The sequence below is a fragment of the Gymnoscopelus braueri genome (genome assembly GCF_963280865.1).
Source record: "Gymnoscopelus braueri genome assembly, chromosome: 10".
NCBI classification, from domain to species: Eukaryota; Metazoa; Chordata; class Actinopteri; order Myctophiformes; family Myctophidae; genus Gymnoscopelus; species Gymnoscopelus braueri.
In genome coordinates, this window is record NC_137611.1 from 42949578 (window position 1) to 42969943 (window position 20366).

The 20366-nt window shown below is 43.3% G+C and overlaps 1 protein-coding gene across 1 annotated transcript in view; it reads right to left on the reverse strand.

The window, feature by feature from the left end:
- ephb3a (eph receptor B3a) overlaps positions 1–20366 on the reverse strand; it is a 96721-nt gene that overhangs the window by 74716 nt on the left and 1639 nt on the right. The window contains exon 2 of the mRNA XM_080440676.1: positions 8884–8948. Within this exon, the coding sequence (XP_080296802.1) occupies positions 8884–8948 (65 nt within the window). The remainder of the gene's footprint in view (positions 1–8883; positions 8949–20366) is intronic.

Genomic DNA, 20366 nt, shown 5'->3' on the forward strand with positions numbered 1-20366 from the left:
CCTTACAGCAGTGACTCCGAACATGTGGGTCTGGGCCCCACTGGTGGGCCGTGAGGAAGTTGCAAAGTGGGCCCCCCAAATAAAACACTAATAAAACTCTCGACAAATGAGTTTTCATTGGGATACCGATAAATAAAAGTTAAGGGTACTACGTTCGTTCCATTGATCCAAGCCGGAACACAATCAATCGATTCATCATTAAAATAAACATGCTTTGAAAATGCATGCGGCCCACCCATCTGACCGCTTAACACGGCTGCAGTGTTAAAGGTAGGGTAAGTGATATTTTGTTTTTGTGTTAAAAAATATGTGTTAAATAGAGTGTCCCTGTCTCTCCAGCTCTTTAGTAAACAGAAAATGCATTTATAGGTCGGAATACCAATTTTATCCAATCAGGAGAGGGACCTCAGACGGGATACAGGATGAACAAGTGAAATTTGATGACACTAAGAAATGAGCAGACAAAACTTGGAACTGGAACAAAATCTAAAATTGAAGCTGATAAATGGGTACTCTCTCCTGATTGGCTGAAATTGGCAACCCACCTGAAAATGTATTTTATGTTTATTAAAGAGCTGGAGAGACGGGGAGACCTCTGTCACTGAACAAAACACTCTATAACAATGACTGCTATCAGAATATAGTGCTTTAACCCATTTAGATCTGAGGCCGATTCTAAAAACGCCTTCTAAATCCTGACCTAAGTTTCAACAACTTCAAGTATGTTCAAAAATTACAAAACAATTATGTTGCTATATACTGTGCATAGCAACAGGAACCCCAAAAGGGGTTCCCGTCCTGAAAGGTATAGTTACAAATGGGGTTCCCGCCAAAATGGGTTAACCCTTTTCTTTTTTTTCCTTTAAAATTAGAGTAGCCAAAAAAAAAATACCCCCTTTTTCTCCACAATGTAGTCGTTATGCCAATTAATTCCTCCCCACACACATTTCTGTGTTGTCACTGCTGTTGTATCCTATTGGCTCACCTGCCAGTGAGGAGCCCCCACCGGGAGGACATAGGGCCTTCGTCATACTCCTCCCGCCCAACACTCCCCGCTGACAGGTGCCGCCCATAGGAGTACGTGCAACAATGACCAATATCACCCTCCCTCCCCGCCCGGCTTCCCTAGTTCCCTCCCCCAAAACACGGACCAATTGTGTTCGTATATAGATGCTCGACAAAGCCCGATGCACCACGGTGGATTCGAACCATAGAACGTAAAAAATGAATGAACAAAGTGACGCCATTGGTTTCTACAGACCGTAAATGAAGCCTATTTTCAAATCCGCCATCTTTCTATAGCCGGTCCGAAATACTAGCGGAAATAGATGCTATTGGCTGCAACCGTAGCGAGGGCGGGTCTTCACTCGGTAGAACCAGTAGAAACCCTAGAAACATGCCCTACTTTATCATTAATGTTTTAATTATTGGGACCATAACTTACTAAAGGCATAATCGTGATTATGTAAAACAAAATACTTGAAACTAGCGAAACATTTATGAAAAGGTTTACTAAGGTAATAAAATGAAGTGTAAACTTCGCCCAAAATCTCATTCAGTCGTATTGAGATGATAATGTATCGCTAACAGCTAACGGTAGACGGTGAAATAGCGATATCTGCTGGGCCATTAATAGGAACAGAAGGCTGAACGAGAACCCGGCAGTGAGCTTCAATTCCAGCTAAGGGGGTTTGCCCCTTCATTCGAACCCTCGGCGGTGGTGGGCAGGCACTTCACCACTCACTGCACCACCCGAGCGCCCGCAAACTAGGGCTGTCAAACGAATATTCTATATTCGAATATTGGGAAAATATGTATATTCGAATATGAAAATTAATATTCATTTTTTTTAATGTTTATTTGACAGGGACAATACAAAAACAATGTATGAAGTTATGAAAACAAACAAAAGATATGTTTTATGTGCTCGGTACATTGTTTTTTGTACTGTTTCTGTCAAAAAATATATATATATAATTTTTTTTGAAAAAAATAACTAATATATTTTTTATAATAATAATAATAATAATCGAATATATTCGAATATCTGCAAATCTTTAAGACCAATATTGGAATATCATTTCTGAGGAAAGTTGACAGCCCTATACCGCAAACGCTATTGAGAGTGTCATGTGGGCCCTGACCCCCGTAAAAGGTTGGAAACCACTGTTCTGGAGCATCATTAATTACTTGGATGGTAGCAGAGCACACACCCACTGCAGCTGGTAAACACTGTACAGTAATAGCAGCACAGGGAGGAGAAAGTACAGCACGTATAAAAGTGTAGCCATTAACCCATTAAGACCTGGGACGCATCTGTGTCATTTTTAGATTTTGGGCTAAAAAAAGCTATTTTTTTTACACTTTGGCTATTCAATGCCCAGATCTGCTATTTTTTGAAAAAAAAGTGAAAATGCGTGCAAATCTTTGAATATATATTATTTTATAGCGAACATTTTTTAACTCAAATCTTTGCTTCTGGGGGGTCCCTGGAACAAAATATTTTGAGATGGGGGGGTCCGCGGCCAAATACATATTCTTTGTGGGGTCCTTGACATGAGAAAGTTTGAGAACCACTGGCATAGTAACATACGTTTTTTTCAAAAAACAGTTAGGATTTAGAAGACATTTTGTAGAATCGGAACCTCAGGCCTTAATGGGTTAAGACGTTGCAATCGATACAGCACAGTGGTTCCTTTCCCAACCTTTTCTGGATCTGGGCCCACTTGGACGATCTCGAAAGCGCTCAAGGCCCCGCCCATCTGACCACTTAACGCGGCAGCCAGTCGTCAAGAGTGGTGGGCCGCGTGCATTTTAGAGGGTGGGTGGGCCCGCTGTGCAAATTTCAGAGCATTTCCATGCCTATCGATTGTGTTCCGGGCTTGGATCAATGGAATTAACGTATTATACTATATAATAGTATACTATATAATATCATATAAGTTCCTATTTACCGGTATCTCAATGAAAAAATCATTTTTACGTTATTTCTTTGAACCCTTTAAGACCTGGGGAAAATGTTTTTTGATTTGAGCTAAAAAAGCATTATTTTTGGCTATTCAAAAATAGCAGATCTACAAGCTCATAGCGCGGCACCGAGTGCTATGAGCTTCTAGATCTGCTATTTTTGAGATGGGGGTCCGCGGCCAAATGCATATCATTTTGGGGGTCCTTGACATGAAACAGTTTGAGAACCACTGATGTAGAAACATATGTTTTTCAGTAAAACTGTTGCGATTTGGAGGCATTGCCTAAGAATCGCCCTCAGGTCTTAATGGGTTAAATAATTAAGTTATATTATGACCAAAATCTTAGCGTTTTGTCAATTATTTAGGGGCCCGTCAGAGAGCGCCGGCCCACATGTTGGGAATCACTGCCTCACAGTAGTAGCGGCAAATAGGGAGGAGAGCAGAATATATGACATTTTTATCCGTTAAGAGTTGCAAATCGATATGGCATCTACAGGAACGTATAAGTTTCTAAATAACGCATGAATGTGCAAGTAGTGCTGGGAGGTTATGAGGGGTATACATTTTAAATGGCATGCATTTCTCCTAAAACGACATGCTTATTCTATCATGCAAACAGCTGAGTTATTTATTAAAAAGGCAATCTAAATGCAATGTCATCAGTGTGATTGCACAATGGTGGGCACTCCAAAGCACTTCAACTTAAGTGCTTTGGGTTTTTTTTTTCAGTGCCTACTCTTCTGGCCCGATGAATACTGTTATTTGCATGCAATCTGGGTAAGAAATACCTATTTACGCTCAGGGGCTCGTCTTTGAAATCTTCACAGAAAACTGTTTGGCTTTGAAAATAGTCATCTAAGGACAATCCTAGGCTCGCCTCTCTGCATATCACTCCACACGGTAAATCAGGCAATATTTCAATTCAAAGTATCGCACTCGTGTGTGTGTGTGCGTAGATTGTCTAAAAGAAAACCAACCCAACATTTTTGCAGTCAAAGCCATGGGTCTATATAAAATACTGGGGTTGGCGTCGATAATATAAATGACTGTGTCGGTCGATAAATTCTGTCCATGAGGAAATAACCTTCGTGAGGAAGTCAATCCTTTTTGGCTTTAACCAAATTTCCCTTCAGACCCGGCAAACTCTTCATTACCATAACAAATGAGCTCTCCCCCCAAAAAATTGATTACTTCAGTGGTGGAGGAAAATAATGCATAACTCTCCCGTCCACACACACACACACACGCACACGCACACGCACACACACACACACACACACACACACACACACACACACACACACACACACACACACACACACATCCAGCGGGCCTGTACAACGCAATTTATTCCTTCAAACGGCGGGTCCGAGAGCAAGCCGTTATGTGCCATAAATCAACCGGCAACACGTTGAAGCAGCTAGTGTCTCAGGGATATGATAATTGCCGTTCCCCCCCCACCCCCCAAAAAAAAAACATATCGTCTCTGTCGGGTGGAAACCTCATATGTCCAAAACTGTTACTTTTCAGGATTCAAATTCAGAAATAGCAAAAGTAGCAGATCTACAAGCTCAGAACGCGGCACGAACGAGCTTGCGGATCTGCTACTTTTGATGCTTTTGTGTGCCGCTGTAGTGTGTTCAAGTAGGGCAGCGCTACTCAACCCGCGGCCCGCGGGCCGCATGCGGCCCCAACGCAGCGTCTTGGCGGCCCCTCATGGTCAAACCAAAAAAAAAATAAGTTCTTTCTTTTTTTTTTTTAAGCACAGGATAAAAATATACATTTCCGTTCAAATATATGGGTTGCTAATTTTTTTTTCAAAAACAAACATCAATTGTTACAGGTATAATGCATAGTTTTCTATGCATTTTTTTTTTTTTTGGGGGGTTTGACCCCCATTTTTTTTCGGCGCTTTGCCGCGCGCCCAGGGTAGGTGTCCCTTATTTCAATCTCTGGGAGTTGGCAACCCTAACCTTGCCATACCTTAGCTTTTGCTGAACTGATGCCACTGGACATACACACAAAATAAACAGGTACAGTGAAAAGAATATGTCAAAATGTATATGTTCTTATAACAATAACAATGCGTAGTGTGTGTTACAAAATCGAAAAATCCAAAATAGGACCGTCATTTTTAGCTTGCGGCCCCTTGGACTTTTGGTATTTTGCTGAGTGGCCCCTGAGCCATCTTAAGTTGAGTAGCCCTGAAGTAGGGCATTCAATTATGAAAAAACACAAAAAGAATTCTTTTAGCTATTCAGAAATAGCAGATATACAAGCTCATAGCGCGGCACCGAGTGCCGCGCTATGAGCTTGTAGATCTGCTATTTTTGAAAAATCGTGAACAAATATTTTTGACATTATTTTCAAAAAACTGTTAGGATTAAGATATATTTTTTATCGGCCTCAGGTCTTAATGGGTTAAACATGGAGATAAGAGGTTTCTGCCCAACAACAACGACATGAGCTCGTTGAGAACGTGGAGGAAGGGATGGCGGCCTAAGGTAGGCGTCCACGACGGCTGATAGGATGTTGTTTCTCAACGTCGGGGTCCAGGGGACCACCAGCCGGTCCAAACGGCACGTCAACGGGTCTGTGACTCTGAGAGTGTACGAATAGAAGAACCAAACGGATTCAAACTTTTACACATAACGTTGCTGTTGGGCAGATAGAAACCTCTCACCTCCATATTTTAAACCTTTTGTGTTTTTTGGTAAATTGACGCCCTACTTGATCATACTACAGCGTCACACCAAAGCATCAGTAGCAGATCTGCAAGCTAGAAACGCGGCGCGAAGCAATGCGTTTTGAGCTTGCCGATCTGCCGATTTTAAAATTTGAATCCGGAAAAGTAACAGTTTTGGACAAAATGAAGGTTTCCACCCAACAGCAGGGCCGGCTTGCCCATTAGGCAGAGTTGGCAGTTGCCTAGGGCGCCTGGCGCCCTAGGCGCCCTAGGGGCCTAGTGGCGCCACCTAGAGCCTAGGTGCAGCCTGCACCTAGAGCCTAGGTGCAGGCTCTAGGTGGCGCTGTGGCAGAAAACAGTGGCGCGGCGGGTGGCCTTTCTTTAAGGGTCTGTAACTCAAGAGAGCTTACAAATAGAACCAAAGGGTCCCGTTGCGTTACACAAAGACAGTGAGGATTTTCCAGTGTAGATTGCGATCCCAGAGATGAAAAATCGTATCAAACGTGGGTTTCCGTGGCCTAATGCATATCAAACTGGGGGATCTTTGAAAAAAAAAAAAATCAAGAATCATTGATAAACTATACCGAAACCCCAATTTACACCGTAAAATCCTCATTTAGCTTTGCGAGTGTACAAATTGATTCCATTCGTACGCTCTCGGAGTTACAGACCTGTGTTAAGGGTCCGTTTGGTTCCATTCGTACACTCTTGGAGTTACAGACCCGTGTTTAAGGGTCCATTTGGGGCCCTGCTAGGGGTCCTGGGCCGGACGTTTGACAAACCAGTGTTGCTAGGGGGACATTCACGCCCGGGCCTTATAGGAAGAGAGAGAGAGAGAAGAACCAGCCGTGGGATAGTTTCCATGGCAACCCACACCGTTTCCATTGACTGCCTTTGCGCGCACGTAGCAAAAAAAGACAAATTACACTGGCCGGGAGTGAGGGGGGAGGGGTGAGAGGGGAGGGGGGTCTGTCAGGTTGTTAGCCCCCGGGTCAAATTCATGTTGTTTTATTTTCTACACTATTCCTATGGGTGGGGGGGGGGGTTGAGGAGGGGGGGAGGGATCAACTAAAAACCTAGTTAATTCCCTACCTGTAATTTGCCCTCGGGCAATTATATTATAAATGACAGCCTCCATGCTTTTACTGATCAAGCCTTTGTTGTTGCGTGGTGCGTGTGTGTGTGTGTGTGTGTGCGCGTGCGCGTGTGCGTGTGTGTGTGTGTGTGTGTGTGCGAGAGTGTGTGTGCATGTGCATGTGCATGTGCATATGTGTCAGCGTGTATGTGTGCGTGCCTGCGCGTGCGTGCGTGCGTGCATGCGTGCGTGCATGTGTGCGTGCGTGCGTGCGTGCGTGCGCGCGTGCGTGCGTGTGTGTGTGCGTGTTTCAAACACATTCAAGGTACATGGGTTAACTAACTGCTTGTAAATGGTCGGGTCTGTAACTCTGAGAGCGTACATGCATGCACCAAATGGACCCCTATTACATTTGTATTCTCTCAGAGTTACGGTAAGGGTCCATTTGAACCCCATGGCGGTCCCTGGACCCCCACTTTGAAAACCAGTGGGTTAGGTAACCTGTAATGACATGGGCGCTGTCTGCCATGGCTTTATCTCAAGGCCATGGGGCGGGTGGGGTGCAGGCCGTGTTGCCAGATCTGCTTATTATAATTTCCCCCCCAAGATTTTATTTGAAAATAGCTGATCTACAAGCTCAAGTTGTGAGCTTGTAGATCGGCTATTTTCAAATAGCTGATGCATATGTTTAAAGTGCTCTTGTGGCCCATAGTCACTTCTTTTGGGCTTGTTTTCCTAGACCCGGTTGCTTGTTGCTCTCGCAGAATCTGGCAACACTGGGTGCAGTCAGTCAGTCAGTCAGTCAGTCAGTCAGTCGCTGCCACCAGCAAATTATTACACATTCTCGAGCGTTTTCCCTAAATAGTGTGTTCTACCACACAAACGTCAGGCAGCATGTTTCCCATTTGTTTTTAGTACCCTCCCCGACCCCCTGCACCCGCCACCCCCTAAAAACTAAACAAACACACACTACGTAAACAACGCTGTAAAACGGCGGGGGGCATGTTGTTTAAAGCGGCAAGGGGGCTCCATTAACAAGCAAATGGAACAAATGTTGGAATGAAGTAGCCCCGGTATAGTGCGAGCGTGTGAACGCGCGCGCGCACGCTCGCACGCACGTTTGTATTACTTTACTTGTGAGGAAATGTTTGAAAATGCCATTTCCACGATTGTTGGCCATTTTTAAGCCTTTCAGTTTTACGCTTAATTGTGTGCCAGTGTTGTGTACCGACAATAGCTATCCATATGCCCACCACACGTCACGTGGCGTCAGTGGTGTAAAGTAACTAAGTACATTTACTTAAGTACTGTACTTAAGTAAAAATTTGAGGTATTTGTATTTTACTTGAGTATTTCCAATTTCCAATACTTTTACTTCTACTCCATTACATCTATTGTACTTTTACTCCACTACAATTATTTTAAAACTTTAGTTACTAGTTACTTTTCAGGTATAAATTATGATATTATAAAACATACATTAACCACTTTAGCCCTCTTTTATACCTAGGCTATTTGAAAATAGCAGATCTACAAGCTCACAACGCGTCGCATCGCAACGCGTTGTGAGCTTGTAGATCGGCTATTTTCAAATATGTTAGTACTTTTACTTTTGGTACTTTAAGTATATTTTGATGCCAATACTTTTGTACTTTTACTCGAGTACATTTTGAATTCTGGACTTTTACTTGTAACAGAGTATTTCTATATTGCAGTATTGGTACTTTTACTTAAGTAGAACATCTGAGTACTTTTTCCACCACTGCGTGGCGTGAGTTTGCAAAAAACAGTGCGTAACTAAGTATATATCCGGCATACGTCCAACCCCAACCCCTAAACCTAACCTCCAAATGCCTAATCCTAACCCCAACTTTATTCTTTACCTAATTCCAAGTTTAACAACTCAAAATATGTTTTTTACCATACAACCATTTATTTTGTGACGACCAGGAACATTGCCCTCACAATGTCTATTTCTCAAGTTGTACTTGTACTGACATTAGGCCCTCACAACTGACATTTGTACTGACATTTGGCTCTCACATGGTATAGTAATAAAAGTAGTACACACACACACACACACACACACACACACACACACACACACACACACACACGTTACACACTGACACGCACGCGCACAAATTACTCACCCCACTCTCTGGAAAGGTGGTCCAAGCCAGCTCTGTGGTTGCCCATCGGCTGTCCATTAGGGTCTCTGCAAATCAAGAGAGTAGGAGGGTTGACAAACAATAAACTGGTAGCTGCCTGGGGAAAACACAACCGAGTCATTAGACAATGGAAAAGGACCACACCGGAGTTTCTGCTCTTTTTATAAGGAGAGAGTTGGTAAGGCCCTCTCTATATTATACTTAGGCCTTTAAGACCTGAAGCCGATTCTACAAATGTCTTCTAAATCCCAACAGTATTCTGAAAAAAACGTATGTTTCTATATCAGTGGTGCTCAAACTTTTTCCTGTCAAGGACCCCCAAAATGATATGTATTTGGCCGCCGACCCCCATCTCAAAATGTTTTGTTCCAGGGACCCCCCAGAAGCAAAGGATAGAGTTAAAAATGTTCCCTTTGAACAATATATATTCAAAGATTTGCACACATTTTCACGATTTTTCAAAAATAGCAGATCTACAAGCTCGTAGCGCGGCACTGAGTGCAGCGCTATGAGCTTGTATATCTGCTATTTTTTAATAGCCAAAGTGTAAAAATAATGCTTTTAGGACCACACCGAAGTTTCTTCTCTTTATGTTTGTTTGTAAAGCCAGCTTAATGCTTAGTCGCGCGTGGGTGTTGTGCATCTAAAATAGCAGATCTACAAGCTCAGAAGCGCTGCGGTGCGTTCTGAGCTTGTAGATTAGGTGCGTGGCACGATACCGCAACACATCAGACTTAGCACTCTCCACGCATAATCATAATCTTTTATCATGGCTCATAATCACCTCCCACGCACAAAACCAACTTTCTTCAAAGTTCTCACCAAAGTGACAGGCCGTCATGACACCCCAGAGATCCCCCTCCTAATTAAAGCTCCCTCAGACAAGAGAAGTCCTAAGCAACGTTCTCATATGACAGTTTTTTGTTGTCTTTCTTTCTATATTAATTTGTGGTACGCCAGGCGACACATTCTCCAAGACAATGCCAGGAGGAAATAGTTTCATTAACTGGCATAACTCCACAGAGATTAGAAGAATAAAAGCACAATTTCAGTGGAATGTCACGTTTGGGTGTGACACGGTTATGCACCAACGACGTAAACTTGAGGGGTGCAACCGTGTCTGTATTTTGCAACATGCATTAATATATCTATTGTCTAGGGCTGTCACACCATCATTACATTTTACTTGACGATTAATTGTCACGCAAATAATTGCGATTAACAATTCAATGGTGTTTTTTTGGCATTGGAACATTGGATAACATAAATAGAATTCACACTTCTGTTTTGGCTTTTAGGCTTTGTGAAGAAAAGTTGCACTGCGGCAAATATGACAAATAAATTGAATATACAAATAAATGACATGACTGGCATATTTAATAACTTCATCATTTCAAAATAGTGGAAATAGCCGCTCTACAAGCCTGCTCCACACGCTTACGACGTGCCGCGATGCCACGCGCTGTAAGCGGCGCTTAAACCACCACACCTCACCTTTTTTTCAGATGTAAGCATATAAATGATTATAACTGAGCCACAGAACCCAATAAACTATTACAAGCGGGGGGGGGGGGGATTAATTAATTATCACTCAAATAATTGCGATTAACGATTTAATTGTGTTTCTGTCGTTGAAAATGAATGGAACCTTATGAATAAAAATTACATTTCTGTTTGGCTTTTAGCTTTCGTAAACAAAAGTTGCACAGGGCAGATATGACAAATAACACATTTAATTACTTTATACTTAAAAATAAACATTAATAGTGGAAATAGCCGATCTATAAGCTCAAAACGTGTCGCGCTATTTCCACTATTTTTGACATTTTTTTAAAAATATATGTCATTTTTTAAACGTGGAATTGATTATGACGATTATGACGATTATGCAAAAATAATTGCGACAGGCCTAGCTACGCCCCTGCTATTGCACTGTCTTAGTGTGAGACCCCAGAGATTGCAATCTGCCTGTGGCTTCCCTGACTGACAACAGGTAATCTCAGGGCTTTTCCAACCCCCAGCTGTGTTTACGACTCGTCCACGAGGTGAAGGAGGGTCACGCTAACACGAGGCAGATGGGGAATAAATAGTGGGATCAATGTGTTGTTGGTGGTGTGTGCTGTCAGGCCATCAATCTACAGCTGTCTTGACTTCATCAGGCAGGTATCACCTCGTGTGCACCCCCTTGCTTTTCTTCATTTGGCTTGTCTTCATCTTTATAAGTGCATCTGTATGCGAGTGGCCTTTCATTGTTAATATATCTTTGCTGTCAGGCAGAAAACTCGTATCTCCATATTTTAACGTGATGTTTTTTCCCCCCCGTAAATTAACGCCCTACTTGATCATACTACAGCAGCGGCATCACACAAAACCATCAAAAGCAGCAGATCCACAAGCTCGAAACGCGCGGCGCGGCGCTTCGATCTGCTTCTTTTTGCAATGTTTTCATTTGAATCCTGAAAAGACATTATGAGGTTTCCACCCGACGGAGACGATATATGATATTGTTAATATACAATAAAATTACAATTGCAATTTAGGCATTTAGCAGACACTCTTATCCAGAGCGACAATAAGCAAATAATTGAACCACTTTAACAATGTTTTACTTCTATAATAATCGAATCTACAAGATCACAACGGCGCTGTGAATACTTTTGTGTGGCGCCGTAGTAGGATCAAGTAGGGCATTCATTTACGACAAAAACTCAAAAAGTTAGGTAGGAGGTTCCTGCCCGACGACAACGATATACATTTGAGGGTACCTGGACACGAAAACATTTGAGAACCACCGCATTAAGACAGGTATCACCTCGTGTGCGCCCCAGTTTTCCTCATTTTCAAACTGCATCTGTATGCAAGCGGCCTCTCATTGTTCCATTGTCGCTGAAGTGTAATTACTTGAACAATTACAGCTCTTTTTTTTTCCCCTTCTTCATGCAGACTCATTGAAACAAGGCCCGCTGTGTACCATTTGCTCGCAAAGCTGTTAACAGCGTTTAAGCAGGGTGCCAGAAAAGACACGTAATTTCCTGCGAAATACCCCTCAGGGCTGTGAGACGTGCCCTCCAAACGCAGCGAGACCGTCAAATACTAACGCTGATGTCTTTCTGGGGGGGATATCACCATGTCACCTTGTTTTCGGTGCCACAATGCTAATTTGACCTTACGACGCATGCATTGTTTTAGGCACATGACAAAGGATAAGATATTGGATCTATCTGCACACATTGTAACCTGCACTTTTTGACAATGCTGCCAAAAGATAAGCTATTGTACCTTGTACCGTTGTCTAAGACAGCCGTTTTCAACCCTTTTCATATCAAGGTCCATTAGTTATTCGGCATTTGAGCCACGGACCAAAATTTGATGAGATTTTACCTCTCAGACCCAAAACTTTGAATATTTTGTTGTCGTTGGATACGATTTTAAGTAATGTAATGTTTAACAATGTTGTAATGTAATGTTTAACAATAATTTTACTCTTGAGAGCGTAAAAATGAAACCAAATGGACCCTGACTTTTATTTCTATTGCATACAGTATTTTAAATTTGCATTACTATCACCTTGCTGTTGCAGTGAACTACTAGCACAGTTCTGCGGAACAAGTCCTGTCCGTTGACTTCGACTTAATAAACACTAGGTTTATTCAGTTTTGCTCACTTTTATTCAATGAACCAGCTGTAGCCTCACGACGACGCCGGTTCGGTTCCCCTCTGTGTTTCAACGTGTCCCAACAACAACACTCATCAACCGTGCATCATGCGTGAACCATTGGAGTCATATAAACCCTAAAGTATGGACGGCCCCGCCCCCACTTATTCATTTCAGTGAAAGTTGCTCACCCAGAGCGTGCTCCCCTGGCTGGAAATACGCTCTACTTCTAGCCTGGTTCCAGACCATAGACCCCGCCCACTCTCTGAGTGGACTGCTCCTTGGTCTGGTGTCTTAGGGTGCGTTCGGAAATTGCGCACCGGAGCGCACTCGCCTATTAGTTTGTATTGGCCAGTGCGCTCAGTGCTGGTAACGTTGAGGTAAACATCAATGCCCATTCATCATTGATGAGGCTGGGGAAATGGCTGTCTACATGTTCAACAGGCTGGAGCTCCATGTCCACTCATCCCCAGCATGGTGGAAAGTAACTAAGTACTTTCACGTACTGTACTTAACTACTTAAAGGACAACTTAGTTTTTTTACAACAAGGGTTATTTTATTTATTGGTAAATAGTCATTAACGCAGCCTCTATGGTTTCAATTCATGGCAAAACGTGAATCTGCCTGTTACAGCGCCACCATGAGGCTGATTTCTTCCTTGGCCTAGTGGGGATGAGCGTACAAAGTTTCACGGAAATCGGAGGCGGCGTTCATGAGTATTTACCAATGGATCGAATGCCCCCGCCCCCCACTTAAAAATCACTAAAATCACTATAACGATAGAAAGCAATACATGATTTATTTTGAACACTCATCTTTTAATTATTATCATTACAAACTAATAAAATAACCCTTGTTGTAAAAAAACTAAGTTGTCCTTTAAACCCTATATGGTTGACCCTTAGGGCTCTATGCTAGTGTATTTTATGGGGGAAAGCTTTCGCAGAAAACAGCCGATCGACAAGCTCAAAAGTTCACAACGTGTCGCGTTGCAACGCGGTTTAAGTGGTTCAGTACAATAATCAGGTACTTTTACTTTACTTGAGTATTTCTATCTTTCCTACTACATCTCAGAGGCAAATATTGTACTTTTTACTCCACCACAATTATTTGAAAACTTTAGTTACTAGTTACGTTTCAGATTTAGATTATTTTTAGAAAAACATACTGATCTACAAGCTTAAAACAAGGCGTCAATGTGACGCGTTATGGGCTTGTTATTTTTTAAAGAAATTGGAATACTTCTACTTTGGTACTTCATGTACGGTATATTTTGATATAGGGCCCATATCTCGCCTTATCCCAAATATATATTTAAATAGTGAAAATAGCCGATCACAACGTGTAGATGTAGATCAGCTATTTTTCACTATTTTAAAATATTTTTCAAAATAAGAAAATGTCCAATAAGGTTAGGCATATGGGATAAGGTGCCGCGCAAGATAGGGCCCCAATACTTTTGTACTTTTACTCAAGTACATTTTTTAATACAGGACTATTACTTTTTTATAGTAGTACTTCTTCCACCCTTGCTGATCCCAGGATCCAGGTTGTCTCCCCTTAATAACCCTTGGATGTCTGATGCTGTACACCTAGTAACCCCCCCTCCTCCCCTCTCCCCTCTCTCCCCTACCAATGGCCCCAGGCAACATGGAGTCTGACTAATCTCACGCTCAAGTCTCCAGTGGTCCACACAATCACCCTGCTAAACAGACCTCGCTGTGTGTGCTCACACTCAACACAGAGTGCATTAGCCTTCAGGACAGTGGTGGAAAGTAACTAAGTACATTTACTTAAGTACTGTACTTAAGAACAATGTTGAGGTATTTGTTCTTTACTTGAGCATTTCCAATTTCCAATACTTTTACTTCTATTCCACTGCATCTCAGAGGCAAATATTGTACTTCTACTCCACTACAATTATTATTTTATACCTAGGCGATTTGAAAATAGCCTGGTCACAAATAGTTGTGAGCTTGTAGATCTGCTATTTTCAAATATTTGAGTACTTTTACTTTTGGTACTTTAAGTACATTTTGATGCCAATACTTTTGTACTTTTACTCGAGTAAATTTTGAATTCTGGACTTTTACTTGTAACAGAGTATTTCTACATTGCAGTATTGGTACTTTTACTTAAGTAAAACATTTGAGTACTTTTCCCACCACTGCTTCAGGAGAGCTCGAGATAGACCCACAGGCTCAACATCTGAGGCCAGACTCCAGGTGTGTTTGTTGCAGCTCGACACAATGTATGGAACAAATGGTAGTGCTTCCAGTTGGGACCAATATGACAATATCACGGTTATTACACACTTTTGCCTCGATTTCGATTAATGAAAGCTATGAGCTCACTCACTACGCGATGCTACACGCTGTGAGCTTGTAGATTGGCTATTTTCTCTATTTGTCTACGCCACCATTGTACAACGAAGCAAAATGCAGGCCTAAGTGGTTGATCGGACTGATCAATTTAGTCGATTATAAAGAAATATGCTCGATTTTTTTGTGTCGATTTGTTGATATACACTTTTTTTTAACTAAATTATCACCAAAAAAACAATGCTTCTCGATTATTCGATTAACCTACATGTACATCAGTTTCGATATACCTTCAGTTAACTGCCCAGCCCTAATTAGCCGGCAGGAGAGATAGGGATGTACTGTGTCCACAAGCTTAACATCTGAGTCCAGACTCAGGTGTGTTGCTGCACTGCAGCACGCCACAATGTATGGAACTAATGTGAATACTGCCAGCAGTAGCTCTCAGGATGATCTTTATAAGCCTCAAGTCCTGCTATGGATGTATATTACAACCATCTCAGCCCTCAGTAAGAAGATCTGTGCAGTCCAGCAATATGTGGCTTTTAACTTTGCATCATGATGTCGTCTATTTACTGTCATGTTTGTTAAAGGCATATTAGCCCATTTTACCCGGTGTTTACATAACAAACAACGTACACTTTTTTGTTTTACCAATCATTTCCCTCTAAACCAGCAGTTGTTAGCCACTGGAGAAACACATAGCTCTCTTGCTGTTACATTTGTTGTTAGCACTTATGATCCCATAGCATGGGAGGACGGCCGCCGTTCAGAGTATGGGGAAGTCTCGGGGAAGTCTCCCCATTGGCTTAAAAGGACAGCCAGTCTCCCCATTGGCTTAAAAGGACAGGCAATGATGAAGAAGTCGAAGAGGTCGCTAGTAAGTAACGAGTAGTGAAAATCTCTTTCTAGACCAGGTCTTCAACCTGGTAAAAATGAATATAGTTTTGTTATGTAATTAAAGGGTAAAGTTACAAACTATGCCTTTAATTAATGGTTGTTTTTTTGTGCTGCAGACCTTAGTGCAAAATGTTTTTTTAATTGTTTTTCTGTGTTGGAGCATGTCCATCATCAGTCAAAGATGGCAATTTCTCTTTCTTCCTACTGAAGTGGACTTAAAAGGAAGCTTTTAGAATGTCTAATAATCATTAATAATCACTAATAATCAATAATCAATGTCTTTAATCATTTTATTCCCACTGAATTCCATACACAAGACAAGATTGAATTACGATGCCGTTTATCCTAAAGGCAGACAGAATCCCTCCACATGTACTGCCATTAAGGATCCCTCTCTCCTCCCTCCCATGTTATATCCACTCTGAAGCCTTATTTTCAACAAGATCTACACGATCACAATAAATCGCATCACTGCGCGTTGCGTGTGTGTGTTGTTGTTGCTGTTTTCAGATGTTTTGGAACGTTTTCACCTACAGCATAATAACACGCCCAAAACTGAGGGCAGGTTCAAAGTGGTTAACCACTTAAGCTTGGTTGACCGGAGTCCCTCAGGGCCCTGAACTAGTGACGTCTCTGTTTTTTGCTCTGCATGAAATATCTTCGCTGAAAAATAGCCGATCTACAAGCTCACAATGCGTCGCGCTGCGACGCATTGTGAGCTTGTAGATCTGCTATTTTCTGCGCCGGTTCTCCCAGACAATGCGGATGCCGGGGTGTAAGTAGTTAAAGTACAACCCTGGGGAAAGAGATGCTCTTCCAGTGAGAACTTGTCCGTAGTGCCTCAGCACCCATGACATTTACTGGTTTTGATCACTGGAGCCCAAATGCCATAGAGCTCTGTATTCTCACCATGCATGCACGCACACACACACACACACACGCCATAGAGGTCTGTATTCTTATCACACATGCACGCACGCACGCACTCGCGCACGGCATAGAGGTCTGTATTCTCATCATACGTCTGGAGCATGCACACATACCAACACGCACATGCTCACATAAACACACACAGTCTCACACACACACACACACACACACACACACACACACACACACACACACACACACGCCAGAGAGGTCTGTGTTCTCACCATGCGTCGAGAGCACACACACGCACACACACGTGCACGCACACACACATCGAGAGCTGTGATCTCACCATGCGTCGGGAGCACGCACACACACACACACACACACACCATAGAGCTCTGTATTCTCCCCATGCTTCGGGAGCAAGCACGCACACACGCGCGCGCACACACGCACACACACACACACACACACACACACACACACACACACACACACACACACACACACACACACACACACACACACACACACACACACACACACACACACACACACACACACACACACACACCATAGAGCTCTGTATTCTCAGCATGCTTGGGGAGCATGCACGCGCTCGCGCACGCTAATGTATTATTCACTTTGTGAATGATGAAAGGGAACCCTCGCCTCACATTACTGTGACACGCACATCCAACAAGTAAACATATGAAATATTAACGGCAGAACATCATCTCCAGTGATCGCGGAGTGATCAAATACGCTGTGCCGTCTATGAATAGTTCATAACAAAATGGGTGCTATACCGCTCTGAAGTGTGTTAACTTTTGAGAGGCTACACTGACATTTGACTAAAATCTCCAGTTAATTTCCACTTTCGTGCGTTTCCCCTCTCTCTCTCTCTCTCTCTCTCTCTCTCCGCAGAATCCCCCCCTTTTATAATTCATAATTACAGTCCGACGTGATGCTCCGTTTGACGCGTGATGAGCAGTTTTTCAAACACGCCAAGTCGGAGCTAATTCAATCTTTCCTTCAGGGCTGTTTGCATTCTCCTCTTTATGGGTCGATGGATAATTATTCATATTGGTATTTCAACGTCTAGAGCGGGAGGCAGATGAGGATAACGCTCTCTCGACTCAGTCAAATCCTATCGTATGATAAAGCGATCCATGAGGATATTGCAAGTGGCCCCCAAATAATTGGCAAAACGATTTTTTAAATTTGTATAAATTAATATAAAATCTATTCATGTAAATGAAATGTCATGGTATTTTTTCCTTTAAAACCTTGAAAAATAAGTTTTCATTGCCGATAAATAGGAACTTATAGTATACTATGTTAGGCTCCAGTCATTGATCCAACCTGGACTGGAACACAATCGATTGATTGATGAAAATACACATGCTCTGAAAATGCAAACGGTCCACCCATGTGACCACTGTCAACTGGTCAGATGGGTGGGCCATTTCAAGTAGATTTCGAGATTTTCAAGCAGGCCCTGATACAGAAAAGGTTTGGGAACCACAGCCTTAAGGCCCTTACACACCGGGGACGTTTTTTTTCATGCGAATAATACTTTTTTTTTTTTTTAAACTTATAAAGTCAATGCAAGCTTCCACGGAGCGAAAAAGCGAAGCGAAAAGGCGTCTTTTATTTATTCGGAACGAGTCCGAATTTTGCGTATATTCGCATAATCGCCGGTGTGTAATGACCTGTGGTGTTAATTCAACTCAGAGCGTGCACAAATGGACCCTTTGAGTTCAATTTACACTCAGGATTGTTTCAGTGCGTAGCCTTCCTTTCAGATAATCGCACACACCCCAGATGCACCTTGAAGCCAATATTACTGCATAATTCTACCTCAGTCATGCATATAGAACTCTGCCTGCCACATTACTGCTACGGAACATTCCCCGAGTTGTAATTACTTCCATGCAATATCCTATGAGTGTTTCACAAAGCAGCGCCATAAAGACTTACTGCAAATGAGATTAGCGCCAACATTAAAATGTCACCATCGCAGAAAAGATTTACAGTAAGGCCTGTGTGTGTGAGAATTTTGAGAGATTCGCAATCACACGCTGTACATAAGGATACAGTTTGGGACTGGGACACAGCAACAAGACACATTCCTTCCGACAGAGAAACGCTAACATTTGACTACGACGCAATCACGAGAAAAACAAATGCCAGATTCAAACCATCTGTTGAACTCAGCGGATTAGAAGCGGCTAAATGGCAACGTTGTGAGCTAATTGGAAATCTATTGCGCTGTCGCCTCCCTTTTCCCACGTTCACTCAAGTTTCTTGGGGGGGGTGGGGGGGGGGATCATCTGCAACCCTCCCGTGCCTGCTCCTCAAGAGGACAAACATTAGTTAACCTCCAAAGTGTTGAGTAACTGGAAGTTGCTGGGTTGGAAACTGGCTGATCACCGGGCCATGAGGGCCCGTGGGGAGCCGCAGGCCTGCTGCCACTGCATTGATTTAAGTTGCTGACACCAGAATTGATGAGGGATCAAGCTGGCCGCCGTCCAGGAGAAGCAGATTGTACAGGAAGAGCACAGAGAGATGGGGGGAGGGGGGGAGACAGAAAGAGAGAGAGAGAGAGAGAGAGAGAGAGAGAGAGAGAGAGAGGGGCAGAGAGGGGGAGAGAGAGGGGGGGGAGGGAGGGAGAGAGAGATGGGGGGAAGAGAGAGACAGAGAGGAGGGGAGAGAGAGAGCGCCAGAGAGAGAGAGAGAGAGAGAGATAGAGAGAGAGAGAGAGAGAGAGAGAGAGAGAGAGAGAGAGAGAGAGAGAGAGAGAGAGAGAGAGAGAGAGAGAGAGAAACAGGGAGTGGGGGACAGACAGGCAGAGGGGGGAGAGAGAGTGATAGAAAGACAGACAGAGCGAGAGGGGAGAGAGATAGGGGGGGCAATGAGGTGGGGAGAGAGAAAGAGAGAGATGCAGAGAGGGGAAGAGAGCAAGAGAGAGAGAGAGAGAGAGAGAGCAAGAGAGAGAGAGAGACAGACAGAGAGAGAGAGAGACAGAGGCTGGAGGGGCGGTTAAATATCCCTACAGAATTCAGAGTATAGCTAGATGCTGTCTGGTCTCAGGGTGTGAATGAACTTGCTCCGACTGGCTACGAACTGAGGAGGGGTGTGGACCCCGTGAAGGGTCCAAATTATGACCAGTATTTTTGTTGCCGTGTTTTGCGCCCCTCCCTCCCCACCGCAGAGACCCTTCCCTCCAGAGGAAAACAGCTGTAAGGGTAAACAACAGGACTTGTTAGAACCGCTGACCTTTCAATTCACACCCGTCATCTGACATGTTACACATGAGGGTGCCGTGGCGTACCTGTGTGGCGGGGGGGGGGTCAGCGGTTGTGCTTCTAAAACTTAAAAAAAAAATATATATATCACAGACCCCCTGTTTATTATGCTTTAGGGCCACGGACCCTCCGTAACTCAGAGAGTGCACAAATGGAAACCAAATGGACCCGTAAGGGTCCATTTGGTTTCCATTTGTACACTCAATGAGTTACAGGCCTGTAAGGGGGCGATTTGGTTCCTAACTATCAGTCGTTGTCGCTGAGTGGGGACCCTCTGGAAGACCCTCAAGGACCCTTGGATGGGGGTCCTGCCCGCACACCACTTTGAGAACCATGGCCTGGGGGGGGGGGGGGGCGGGGGCGTATTCACTTATTCAGTATTGATGTGTTTCGCTCTGCTGTGA